We start from the raw sequence: 12,414 nt of genomic DNA, 5'->3' as shown, positions 1-12,414 counted from the left end.
CTGCTTCTATATACTATAAATCACATGATGCTTTCCACGACTTCCGTAATCCAATCAAGCTGTACTGCAGACACGCCTCTTGCCCATGCCTTGCCTGTGAACACAAACTCGGTGAATACGATGCCTTCTGTCTTTCTTCCGAAGATGACGGAACTTGGATGGATAGAGACAGTCTGATTTCCCATCAATGTTCGGTAACTGCTATCTGGCATAAGCCGTGCAGTGTTCGATATGAACCCCTTCAACAGACAATGCAGTATGGCTTTGGTATGTGCGTCTGAAGGCGGAGGCCTTTCTTCAGAGACCGAAAGCCCAAGTCTCTTGCATTGTTCATGCAACTGTTTTCGAATGTTCTATGCGATTTGTTAGTCGGTTACAGAGAAAGTAGTGACAGAAACGTCTCACCATGACATTTTGCATTGCTCGATGCGACACAAAATGCTTCTGGCACCACAGCTTCCGATCTGCGTGCTCCTCGGCATACTGTTGCACAGTGACGAGCAATGTCATATGATCACCTTCGCGGCGGAACAATTCACGTCTAGCCTCCTCCGCTTCTTCTTTTCGTTCCTCGGTGACCAGATTGAGAAATATGTTCTCGACACTGAGGGCTGAGACAATATCAATGGCGTCACCCAAGCAATCTTGTTCCACTGCTTCAACCAAAACTCGGCCCAAGGTAGGTGTGAGTGGTAGCTTCGCTATCCGCGATCCAGATTCTGTGATGCTGCCAGTATCTGTCAAGGCGCCGAGGTGTAACAATTGCAAGAGTGCCTTCTCCAATGCTTCTCTCGGTGGGCGATCCAAAAATGGGAAACTGAGGACATCGTCTATACCTCTAGCTTTCATAGTCAGAATTGCATGACTCAGATCACATCTCAGTATCTCAGGTGTAGTTCTCTCCTCCATCTCTGCATAACCTTCTTCGGTATACAGGCGGTAACATTGACCGGGGGCCTCACGACCTGCTCGGCCCTTTCGCTGAATGGCTGCGGATTTGGAAATAGGTTTGACAAGGAGTGACTCTAGTCCAAGTCGATTGCGGAACTGCTTGATCTTGGATTTACCACAATCAATGACGAAACGGACACCTGGTACTGTGACGGATGTCTCAGCAATGTTAGTAGCAAGGATCACCTTGCGTGTTCGATTCGGTGTTGGTTCGAAAATTCGCTGCTGCGCATGCTGTGGTAACGCAGCGAAGAGTGGCAATGCTAAGAGCTATGATACCTTGATTAGTATGGATAAATAATTGGGAGTATGAGTAGGTATATTTACCTTCGGAACATCCTTATCCATACCCTCTGCGTAGTCGTTGACAAGCTTTTCCAGACTTTCTATTGTATCTTGTCCAGTAAGAAATACGAGAATATCTCCAGGCAATGGTTCCTTGTAGTGAATCTGAAAAATCAGCTTCAGCGCAGATTCTACCCAATCTTGTGTCGGATTCGGCAAATAAGTCATTTTCACGGGATACTGGCGACCTTCCACGAAGCATTTAGACACAGATTTAGAATCGACCGGCTCGGTTGCCGCACTGTTGTCTGCAGAATTTGCGCTACTTCCAGTGTTTGAGTCGGCATTTTGATCGAAGAAATTGACGAGTGCATCCACATCAGCGGTAGCACTCATGATCACCACCTTCAGTGGGTGCTTCCTCTTCCCCATGCCTCGCGCAACAAGCTCTTTCAGAAATCCAAGGATCAAATCCACATTGACACTTCGTTCGTGAACTTCGTCAACAACTATCGCGCTGTACTGTTCGAGGTTGGCGTCTCGGAGCATTTCTTGCAGCAGCATACCCTCTGTAAGAAATTTGACGCGGGTGTTCGGCCCACTTGCGTTATCAAAACGAACGCTATAGCCAACTTTGGCTGCTGGACTTTGGTTCCCCATTAAGCTTCCCATCTCTTCTGCTACACGTCGTGCAAGCGAAATCGCAGCCACTCGACGAGGCTGAGTTATCGCAATACATTTTGTGCACCATGGCTCCGATGTCAAAAATTGAGGGACTTGTGTCGACTTTCCGGAACCCGTCTCACCCGTCAGGACAAGTACATTGTTCTTCCGTAGTGCAGAACGAATGCTTTCAGCATGGGGCCATATAGGAAGCGATTTCCGTCCAGGGAGAAGTGCATCGCGTCGCTTCACAAGCTGAATGGATGGATTTGGCGCATTGTGTTTCGTCTCGTTATGAGTATTGGATGGGAACTTTCCTTTGGACTCGTGGTGCCGCTGCGTCTTCCTTTCAAACTTTTCTGCACCTTCTGACCTATGGTAGTTCCGCGGGGGCTTCGATGCAACCTTAGAAGGTGGTTGAAGGGATGCAGATGATGATGAAGATGCACCTGTCGGTTTACCATTCTGAGTTATCGCTATGGGCTCTTGAGATACTTCGTTTGCGTCGTCGTCATCAAACTTCGTCAGTCTTCCAGCGCCCTTGCGGATGGGTATGTCTTGACTCTTGTTCTTCTTCCGTCCTCCTGAGGTGCTGTTCTGGACAGCTTCATCTTCAAACTTGCGTTTAGTCCCGGTACCCTTGCACGTAAGATTAAGATTATTGGCCGACTCCGCATCCCCGGTGTGGCCCTGCTTCCGTTTTCTCGACATTGTTGACGCTAGGTTGATGATGTTGTCGTCGATGGCTAGGAACTTTTTTTCAATGCCTTATCGATAACCACACGCTAATACAGAGTGGGTTAGTAACCACTGGTAACTAGCGGCTACTCATTTCCACTCTCCGCATCGTTACAAGTCCTCACCAAAAACTTGCTGTCGTGCATTATTAAACAACACGATGTCTTGTAACCCATTTCGGCAATGAACCTCACGACGACTAGTTCTTTACGAACTTTAGTGTTCCCGTCTACTGAATTCAGATAATGTTCGGTATGCTTTATACCGGCCAACTGAGCCTACCCCGTGTAGATCCCCCAACCCCGCGAACGCTTGACTTGACCTGGAGAACTGGGCCCGTTCAACAGCCGGCAATTTATCCATCAATGTAATCTTCATCGTTGCGTGCGTCCGACCCGGGACAAGAGCTGCAGCTAGTATAAACTAAACGAACTATAAAATGATAGAAGATGTCTACGAGAGTTCTGCAGGTACTCTGCAATGTTTCGCTCTTCGTGCTGGGGAGCAGTGCTGCTCTTTGTAGCTGCAGTTCCAATTGCAGAAGGGAAAATCGATCGCAAACCTATTGTCAGGCAATTCAATTTGCACTTGAATGAGTCGCATGTTTACAGCCCCATTCAAGTCGGCAACGGTGATTTTGCCTTTGGAGTGGACGTCACAGGCCTTCAGACATTCGTTCCCCACAACACGCTCTCCTCATGGGGTTGGCATAATTCATCGTTGCCCACCACACCAGGCCAGACTTCGCCTGAAGACTTCACTGGTCTTGACTGGTGGACACACGATCGATTGATCAACTATGCCCAACCTAACCCGGCCCAAAAGGACATCAGCCAATGGATGATTGCAAATCCCCATAAGATCAATCTTGGGCGGATTGGGCTCTCATTCGGAGGGCTCAATGTCTCCGAGGACGACTTGCAAGAAAAGTCACAGACCCTGGATCTTTGGAATGGGCTGGTTACGTCCTCATTCCAATACAAAGGCAAGCGTGTTGAGGTTGAAACGGTCGCTTGCCACGACTCTGACACCGTCGCTGTCCGCATTAAATCAGATCTTGTGCGAGCAGGCCAATTGGGAGTCTTTTTTGACTATCCCTATGCGAGTGGAAAGAATAAGTTTGATGCGCCTTTTGTTGGGGTCTGGAATCAGACGAACAGCCACCAAACCGAGTTGAAACAGAGCTCGCATGCAGCTACTATCGTGCATACTCTCGATGCAACACGATATCTCACAGAGATTGAATGGGAGGGAGCTGCTGAGATCAGAGAGCCTAAGGATGGATCACACCGGTATACGTTCAAAGGTGACGGGCATGCCGATACACTGTCATTTACTGTAACGTTTGCCCCGGAACCTGTTAAAAAGGCCGGAGGTTTCCACACCATCAAAGCTGGATCCGAGAGCTGGTGGAATGGGTACTGGAACTCTGGCGCCTTTGTATCGTTACCCTCTGGTACGAACTCGTCTGCAAAGGAACTTCAACGTCGCATCATCCTGTCTCAATACCTCCTCGCTGTCAATGGTGCAGGTCGGGATCCTGCTCAAGAGTCTGGCCTGGTCAACAACGGTTGGTATGGCAAGTTCCATATGGAAATGGTGTTCTGGCACCTCGCACACTGGACACTCTGGAACAAGTGGAATCTGTACGACCGCAGCATAGGCGTTTACGAACGTTTCTTGCCGACTAGCATTGAGCGTGCGAGAGATCAGGGTTGTGATGGCGCTCGCATCGGAAAAATGAGTGATCCTACTGGACGTTCAGCGCCGGGTCAGATCAATAGTGTCCTAATCTGGCAACAACCGCATCCGATGTACTTTGCTGAGATGGAGTATCGCAGTTTCCCCACGCAGGCGACACTAAAGAAATGGGACAACGTCCTTTCTTCCGCAGCAGACTTTATGGTTAGCTATGCTTGGTACAATGAGACCACAAAGGTTTACGATCTTGGTCCACCCATGTACCCTGTGTCCGAGAACACTAATCCAAACGAGACCATCAATCCCACCTTCGAACTCGCATACTGGCGATTCGGACTGGACGTAGCGGAGAAGTGGAAGCAACGACAGAACCAGTCGATTCCATCCAAATGGGTGACAGTCAGAGAAAATCTTGCCTCATTCCCAGTGGAAAATGATGTCTACGTCTTATACGAAGGCGTGAAAGACATGTGGACTACACCCGAGCTTTCAGAAGATCACCCTGGACTCCTAGGTATCTACGGATGGCTACCACCGGACTCACAATTGAACCTTACAATATTTAACCAGACAGTAGACAAGGTATACCAGTCTTGGAACTTCACTTACTCATATGGCTGGGATTTCCCACTTCTAGCGATGACGGCCGCGAGAATGGGCGACGCTGAAACAGCTGTGAATTGGCTGCTCGATGAGAACAATCAATTCGATGAGGTTGGTATGCCAGTTGGCGGCACTCGAGTTCCAACTCCCTATTTCCCGGCCAGTGCTGGGCTGATGTTGGCTGTGGGAATGATGGCTGGTGGATGGGATGGACTCGAGGGACCTATATTTCCTGAAGATTGGGACGTTAAAGTTGAGAACTTTGCAACGGCCATGTGAATTAGTGCTTCATGTATTTTGTACGACTTCAATAAAGTTTTGTTAGAACCAAGCAAATGCATAATAAATAAACCAACTGGTTACAATATATTATTACTAAAGTACCTACTGTAACGGGGTACCCTCAAGAGCACTAGCCTCAAGCTGCGCCACAGGTGTACTTTTTTCCTAATCGATAAGGGCATCTATTATCTCAAAAATGTTTTCGATACCCCCGCCGCCCACTTCCCCACTACGATTCTAAACAACCAACCATGCCTCCTTACGACAGTGACTCCTCAGACGAGGGAGAAGACTACACAGAGACGAATGTACTGCTCGGCTATGCCACACAAGAAGAGACCGGCGACACCATCTCACATCTCGGCGGCAGACCTGTGGGTTGTCCTTGGCTTGCACGAGTACTTCCGTGCAATTGCTAACGTCAATACATTGTAGGGCTGGATAGATGAAAAGACTGCACCGTCGGGTGCATTAGCCAAATGCAAAGTCTGCAACGATCCTCTCACCCTACTCCTCGAGCTGAACGGCGACCTCCCTAAGAACTTCCCCAGCCACGAGCGACGTTTGTACATTTTCAGTTGTAGACGGAAGGCATGCAGACGGAAAGAGGGCAGTGTGCGCGGAATTCGAGGTGTTAGGGTGGCCAAAGGTACAGCTGAAAAGGCGGCTGCAAAGAAGACCGAGAAGACCGCCCCAGTTCGAGAAGAGAGCAAACCGCAACCCAACATTGGGGGATCTCTATTTGGCGTAAAAAACGAATCGAGCGGAATTGCACCCGCGAACCCATTCTCGAATCCTTTTTCATCCGGCGCGAGCAACGCGGCACCTTCGAACCCTTTCTCTTCGTCTGGAGGCGCGCCGAATCCATTCGCTCCTCCGACCCCCGCAGTCAAGATCACCCCCGAAGATGCAAAAGAAGACGCAGAAACGACGCTACCCGAAACATTCGCCTCGAAGGTCCGCCTCAACACACCAGCACCAGAGCCTCAAGCCCCAAGACCGCACGAACCTTGGCCAGCGGAATCATCCTTCCCAGCTCCTTACCCACTATACCACCTCGACGCCGAGTACGAGACTTTGGAGGGGCCTTCCGTCCCCGAGATACCAGAAAACACGCGCATGGAAATAGACACAGAAGGATCAAGCAGCAGTGTCGGCGGCAAGGAAGACAAGGAGGTCTTCGAAAGTACACTCGACAAGACGTTCCAGAAGTTCGCGGACCGTGTGGGCCAAAACCCAGAACAGGTGCTGCGCTACGAGTTCAAGGGGAAGCCACTGCTATACAGCGACAACGACGCAATTGGGAAAGCCCTCGCCGCGCATTCTGAGAATGGAGCTTCTTCAAACGCAAAGGTCACGACGACAGCAAGAGGAGGAGCAGGGATGCCGCGATGCCGCAACTGCGGCGCTGATCGAGTCTTTGAGGTTCAGCTTGCGCCACATGCCATCACCGAGCTTGAAGCGGAGGAATTGAGCATCGAAGGAATGGAGTGGGGTACTATCATATTAGGAGTGTGTAGCAAGGATTGCAAGCCGGAGGATATTCCTGAAGGTGAGGTTGGTTACGTGGAGGAATGGACAGGAGTGCAGTGGGAAGAATTAGCCTCCAAGCGATAAACAAGTCGCTGTAGACATCCTGCGCATAATGTCGAAGCTGATATACCCTAATTGAGATTGCACCCATTTCACACACACATGAACAGTTATCGTACATGATCAGCTCCAAGAGTCAAACTCAAAAACGCTCGGAAAAGAAAGCAGAGTCTCGGTATTTAGTTCTTGTGTATCCATCTCCTGACCATCGAAGGAGAACGACTGAGGCGCTGTGAACGGCAATTGAAACATCATATCTGAAGACGGGGTCTGTTGAACCATTTGATTCGGCATAGGTGGGTATGGACCTGACGCCAACTCAGACTGAGGTTGGGGTGGCGTTCCTTGCGATATGTTATCGTTCCCAGCCCTCGTGCGAGGAAAGTCTTCCGAAATCATTTCTTCGATCATCCGCATGATGGAGCGGTGAACGATCAACGCGCGGACTTGATTGAGTTTGCTGCGGATGGCTTCAATAGTCTTTTCTGACACGCGGGTTGGTGGTCGGCTTGGGCGATCAACGAGGGGTATTTCACGGGCTAGGAGTTCAAAAACATCTCTAAGGCAGTCTGCCTTCGCCCAGCGATCGGCCATGATTGCTACAATGTTGGAACATGCTCTGAGTGCGTCTGGAACATCTAAGGAGTCATAGTTCTCCGTTCGATGCTCTGGAGGGGTCGCCCAAAAGCAGTACAGTAACGTTATTCCTGCTTGGAATTGAACTACAAGCTAGGGGATGATTAGAAGTCGTCAAACGAAGTGGTTAATTACACTTACACCTAGCCATGGCTGAGCAATTTGACGATCCATCTGGGTCTTGCGAAACATCAAGCACGCCTGAGTGCTTGCTTGGACCGACCAGTCTCCCGCTGGCCCGAGAACGCTCTGTTTAGTTGGACGATAGAGCATCAACAGAGTATAATGGTAGATCATTGCTAGCCATCGTTGAGATGTGTAACCCTTGGACTGCGGGTCGGAATACTTTTGGACTCTAGCTTTATAATTTTCAAGCTCAGCTAGAATCCTAATGCGCCATTCCGGGGCGTGTTCGTATTGAGTGAGATAGTCAGCTCTGAGATTAATCGCCAATATCTCAGATTGAATGCGACGGCATTGTAGGATATGTAGTGACGATGAGACGCTAGTATAGTATGGGGAGTCGACGAGTTCGACATCAGCTGAAGTACTTGCAGCGCTTTGCAACAGAGTTCTGTCGTCCAGATTAGCATAGGGCCGTACCGTAATCATGTTGTCCGGTATTGATGGTGGTAAATCGAAGGATGTCATGACAAGTCGATCTAGTTTGTAAGCGCACCAAAAGCATCGTCGACGGAGCTGAATTGATAGATGTCCTGAAAATGCGTGGGGTTCGGCCTCCCACTCTGTAAGATGAAGTTGGTGCTGGACGCATGCTCGCATGGTAGTCGAAGTAAGAGAAATTATGCGTTCAGTCGAGCTCTGATGTAATGCATTCATGGCAAGTAGGAGATAGGCCTGAACGTGAAGAATCTTGTTAGGCTTTTCCAGAACTGAAGGAAGTAAGGAGATGCCATTGCGATAAAACGACCTGGCATCCGCGCGGCCAACATGGGCTCTACGTAGGAGCAGCAGCGAGGTGGCATAGACGAGATTAGTGAAGAAGCCTTGCCATGCTCTATCCCGAAGCTCATTTCGAGGGCAACTCTTCCAGTCTGCATGCCACGACAAGAACGAGTCCCATAAGAAGAAAGGGTACTGTGCTTGTGCTCGATCCCGGTACGCCTCTAACAAGAGTCTCTCAACTTCCATGGGCACATTAATCACTTGCGAAAGCGGAGGGTAATCTTGGTCTGGATGGAAAGCAGGGCTCGTGGCTGGCGATGTATCTAGAACTGGGAGACTTAGGTCGGCACAAGGGGCCGAGGGCGAAGCTACCAACCCAAGAATGAGATGATCTTGATGGGTGTCCTCGTCCTCTCCATCAGTGAAAGCATTGCTGAGCGAGGACTCGGTCATTGTCCCTGAAGGCCTTCGTTGGGTCATTGTCCCTGAAGGCCTTCGATGGGCCATTATTCCTGAAGGCCTCTGATTGGTGGCCATTGTCCCTGAGGACCTTCGATGAGTTGTGGTCCCTGAAGGTCTTCGATGAGAGGGCTCCAGGCCGGTCACGTGAAGCTCGTGTACATTCCCATTCGAATGGGAACCTATCGGCGAACGATCTACAACGATCTGCTGGCGTTCATGGTCTTCTGCAGGCCTCTCGTTCTGCAACGCTTGGGGAGGAATATGATCTAGACTTTGTTGTGGATCAAGGGATTCGAGCTCGGCTATGCGTTCTTCGAGCACGCGAACATACTCGCTCTCTACCGCACTGGATTTCGGGGCAGGCGCAGTAGGTAGGCAATCGTATCCTCCTTTGGTGCAATTGGAACAAGGCCTGCTCTCCTCGCATTTCTGCTTCCTCTGGCGGCACCGTCTACAAGCAAGGGTTCTTGTTCGTTGTCGTTTGGCTGGAGGCTGCTGGAGTTCACCAGGGGAACCTGCGTCATTCTCCATTGCTGATCCGTTTTCGGACATCGAGGCCGGTAACAATGACTTGTTTCAGTACTACCATGCTTTTGGTGCTATTGTCAGTCGGAGAAGGGCTGCCAGAAGGCGAGGATCGGAGATGGGCGACCGAAGATATCAGTCCAACATGCTCGACATACGCAACGATGGTTTATGCACCTATTTTACCCTGCTTGATATGGTGATGAATGGGGTATGAGCGACAAGATAGGCGAGCGAACTCCGTAGCGAATGCGGCTGCGGGTGAAAACAATATGAGATGAGTGTGTAGGTGGTTGGGATGTGACAGCTGATTTTGGGAACGGACTACTAGTATCTCCTTAGGGAGGTAGGCACTATAGGGTAGGTACCTTGGGTACGGTATTTGGTTACGGTATCTACCGAGCCCGAACGAGAGAACTTGGAAGGAACGTGGGAGATACGATAACGATAACGGCCGACATTCAATGATAATGATGGCTGGACGGTGTGGGGAAGGAACTATCCTACAACAGGCTAGCATCGTGAATTGCGGAGAAACATCGAGTCAAGTCACGTCGCGTCACGTCACCTTTGGTCTCCTGGAATCAGATCCTCTACAATCATCTCAATCCTCAAACCCATTATTCTCAAGATCCAATTGAACCCGGATACCTCGGCAGGCAACAGCAAATCAAGTCGCTTTCCGTTAGCTGTTCGACCCATGACCTCTCGAGACACTCTTCCTTGAATTTCCCAAGTGATATCTGTCCAGATTCAGACCACCAGGAATGTTTTCCTTGAATCGCTTACATGATCATGGCTGGTGTTGCTGGCAAAGATTAGAACCATGTCCGAATTTGCATCATAGATGTACTGTCGGACAGCCGGGCTATATTGAATTGATGTCGCTCTGTTCAATCTGATCTACTGGATTCGTATCCACTGTTATACCTGTACAGCTATTCTAGAATGTTGAGGAGAAAATAACCCCAAAAGCTTCAATGCCTTTGGAAGTTCAGAGCCTTGCCCTTCTCTACAATCGTCTCTCCAGCGACAGTTTCGAAAAATGCGTCAGCCAGATAACCGCCACAGTAACTCAGTTTCTCAAAACCATCAGTCATCGGCTTCGTGCTCAAAGCAGGACCTTGTACAGTTCGCAAGTATCCAGCAATACCTTCTTCTTGCCAGAGTTTAGCAAACTGTTCTGTGACTAGGTTCAACCCTTGCAAACTCCAGATGGGCTGCACCTGCCACACAATTCCCATCTTGGCGAGATCCCACGGAAGAGTCTTCACTTGTTCGTCGGAAAAGCCAGCCTTTCCAAAATCATAATCGCCCGTGTAACCGAAGGCAAAAAGCCTGTCAGGGAAGACCTTTCGGATCTCGGTATGGAATTCGACGATATCTTTCCACACGGGCGAGTCCATTCGAGCCCAAGTAACATCGCCGAGCGTAGCAGCTGCAAGGGCACGCTCCACAACAGCTTTGACCGAGGACTTGAACATGTACTGGCCCATTGATGACCTCGGAAGTTCCCAGTCAAATACCACCTCTTGCTTCACTATCTTCTGGGCAATCTTTCGACGCGTGGACAGTGATCTGAACTTCTCCTGGAGTATCTCGGACTTGTAAGACTCCAATTCCTCCTTGGTCGCTACAGCTTCCACTGCTTCATCGAATGTTTTCAGGCTAGCTCGTTTCTTCCAGTCCTCTCGTGCAGCCTTAAGGTCTTTTGACTCAGCCTGGGCTTGTGCAAGACACTTTTGTAAAGGTTCGACGTCTTTTGTGGCACCCAGAACATACTCATGGTCCCGTTCGTCAGCGACACTTGTGATAAACTCAGAATGATCTGTGTCACATCGGCAGAGCAACAGAGTCTCAGTACCCATGATATCGAACTGCATGCGGACCGCCGTCAATCGGTCCAAGTACTCGCTTGTAGGAACCACGGTCCTGCCCTGACCGATGGTAAATTTCTTCATACCAATGGCCAGGTCATCAATATGGATCATGGCGACGCCGGCCTCGACAAATTCCTTAGCCATCTTCATGGTACTCGTGAGGCTACCGAAACCCATGTCGCCATCTGCAACGATAGGCGCAAGGTAGTCCCAATTCTCGAGTCCGTCTCGCTCCTCCACGGGGTGTCGCAGCCGGAATTGCTTTTGCCGCTGGTCGTGCCAAAGTTGTGATTTGAAGATCTTTGCTACGACTTTAGGTACCGTGTCCCAAGGATAGTCTGCGTGATCCATGCCCGGTATGGCTACTTCAGAGAAGCCGCACAATGCTCCAGAGACATAGACCGTTTGTTGGTGCTTGGCCATCTGGGAAACGGCCACAGGGTCGGTCGTTCCGAACGTAAGCTCAGTGGTGCCATTCTTGTTGTGTTCCTGTAATTGGTTCCATAGCTTCACGGCTTGAGTCGAGGACGATGAGGATTGTGCTGGGATGGTGTTTCGGAGTGCAGCAATTGTTTGAGCATCATATGGTCTTGAATCGGTCAGTACTTGAGTTGTGAGGGAGGGGCAAAAATGCTTCGAATGATTCTCACCTTTTCAGATGCGATTGCCTTGAAGAGGACCATTGCTTCTCAATTGTAGCGACCTCGGCCTCGAACGCCTTTTGCTCATCCTGAGCCGAAACTTGCAATTTAGGCATGACGGAAGTATTGCTTAATATCGCAAAAGAGAAAATGCAAGAAAATCTACATTGGCAGTAAAAGAGACAACGTCACTCATTTATTACCAGAAGCTCGGTGGAGCTCCGGATAACCCAATTGAGCTTCCATGTCGGTCTCCACAGGACCATAGGGGGCGTGATTGCGGAGCGGCGTGCGGGAGACCGCATTGCGCAGTTTCGCACTCTGAAAGTCCGATAATCGTGTAATCGCTTTCGTTACCGGAGCCTTTGTCCGTTAGCGACAGTATCGGTGATCCTTCCCCACACTTTCGAACCTGGGGTAATCGTCGCCCGCTGCTTGAAGATACTGGCAGGGTGCTAGACGATGGGCTCGTTCTGGGCCGCCTAATACAAGGCGGTAATTGGTACCCGACTTGTCTTATGATTGAAAGGTGTGAAAGACCCTAACTT

At 49.8% G+C, this 12,414-nt stretch overlaps 5 protein-coding genes across 5 annotated transcripts; 2 read left to right on the top strand and 3 right to left on the bottom strand.

Annotated features, from left to right (window-relative positions):
* Window positions 1-2: 2 nt before the first annotated feature.
* Window positions 3-2,616, bottom strand: BU24DRAFT_454109 (P-loop containing nucleoside triphosphate hydrolase protein). The gene is made up of 3 exons (XM_033531297.1): window positions 1,279-2,616; window positions 406-1,221; window positions 3-353 (listed from the first exon to the last, which is right to left on the bottom strand). The coding sequence occupies exons 1-3, from the start codon at window positions 2,608-2,610 to the stop codon at window positions 21-23; spliced, it is 2,481 nt and encodes an 826-aa protein (XP_033379935.1). The 5' UTR covers window positions 2,611-2,616; the 3' UTR covers window positions 3-20.
* A 161-nt stretch (window positions 2,617-2,777) lies between these two features.
* On the top strand, window positions 2,778-5,287 carry BU24DRAFT_426664 (uncharacterized protein). The gene has a single exon (XM_033529023.1). It carries the CDS (start codon window positions 3,118-3,120, stop codon window positions 5,218-5,220), a length of 2,103 nt encoding a protein of 700 aa, XP_033379934.1. The 5' UTR covers window positions 2,778-3,117; the 3' UTR covers window positions 5,221-5,287.
* A 167-nt stretch (window positions 5,288-5,454) lies between these two features.
* BU24DRAFT_443863 (uncharacterized protein) lies at window positions 5,455-6,965 on the top strand. Its single transcript, XM_033530606.1, has 2 exons — window positions 5,455-5,597; window positions 5,659-6,965. The coding sequence occupies exons 1-2, from the start codon at window positions 5,475-5,477 to the stop codon at window positions 6,838-6,840; spliced, it is 1,305 nt and encodes a 434-aa protein (XP_033379933.1). The 5' UTR covers window positions 5,455-5,474; the 3' UTR covers window positions 6,841-6,965.
* BU24DRAFT_284498 (uncharacterized protein) lies at window positions 6,890-9,522 on the bottom strand. The gene is made up of 2 exons (XM_033522760.1): window positions 7,594-9,522; window positions 6,890-7,545 (listed from the first exon to the last, which is right to left on the bottom strand). Exons 1-2 carry the CDS (start codon window positions 9,370-9,372, stop codon window positions 6,940-6,942), a joined length of 2,385 nt encoding a protein of 794 aa, XP_033379932.1. The 5' UTR covers window positions 9,373-9,522; the 3' UTR covers window positions 6,890-6,939.
* An 800-nt stretch (window positions 9,523-10,322) lies between these two features.
* Window positions 10,323-11,982, bottom strand: BU24DRAFT_354585 (Phosphoenolpyruvate/pyruvate domain-containing protein; the record flags this gene model as incomplete). The annotated part of the gene is made up of 2 exons (XM_033523821.1): window positions 10,323-11,814; window positions 11,876-11,982. The coding sequence occupies 2 exons, from the start codon at window positions 11,980-11,982 to the stop codon at window positions 10,323-10,325; spliced, it is 1,599 nt and encodes a 532-aa protein (XP_033379931.1).
* Between the last annotated feature and the right edge of the window lie 432 nt (window positions 11,983-12,414).

This window comes from Aaosphaeria arxii (assembly GCF_010015735.1).
Source record: "Aaosphaeria arxii CBS 175.79 unplaced genomic scaffold BU24scaffold_9, whole genome shotgun sequence".
NCBI lineage: Eukaryota > Fungi > Ascomycota > Dothideomycetes > Pleosporales > Aaosphaeria > Aaosphaeria arxii.
Note: the sequence above shows the minus strand (reverse complement) of the source record. Positions and strands in the feature narration are given on the sequence as shown.

Coding starts and splice junctions, on each gene's coding strand:
- BU24DRAFT_284498 (XM_033522760.1), bottom strand. CDS start 9,372: ATGTCCGAAAACGGATCAGCAATGGAGAATGACGCAGGTTCCCCTGGT. Junction 7,546..7,593: donor TTGCTCAGCCATGGCTAGGT/GTAAGTGTAATT, acceptor ATCATCCCCTAG/CTTGTAGTTCAATTCCAAGC.
- BU24DRAFT_454109 (XM_033531297.1), bottom strand. CDS start 2,610: ATGTCGAGAAAACGGAAGCAGGGCCACACCGGGGATGCGGAGTCGGCC. Junction 1,222..1,278: donor TGGATAAGGATGTTCCGAAG/GTAAATATACCT, acceptor AAGGTATCATAG/CTCTTAGCATTGCCACTCTT. Junction 354..405: donor GAGCAATGCAAAATGTCATG/GTGAGACGTTTC, acceptor CAAATCGCATAG/AACATTCGAAAACAGTTGCA.
- BU24DRAFT_426664 (XM_033529023.1), top strand. CDS start 3,118: ATGTTTCGCTCTTCGTGCTGGGGAGCAGTGCTGCTCTTTGTAGCTGCA.
- BU24DRAFT_443863 (XM_033530606.1), top strand. CDS start 5,475: ATGCCTCCTTACGACAGTGACTCCTCAGACGAGGGAGAAGACTACACA. Junction 5,598..5,658: donor CACATCTCGGCGGCAGACCT/GTGGGTTGTCCT, acceptor AATACATTGTAG/GGCTGGATAGATGAAAAGAC.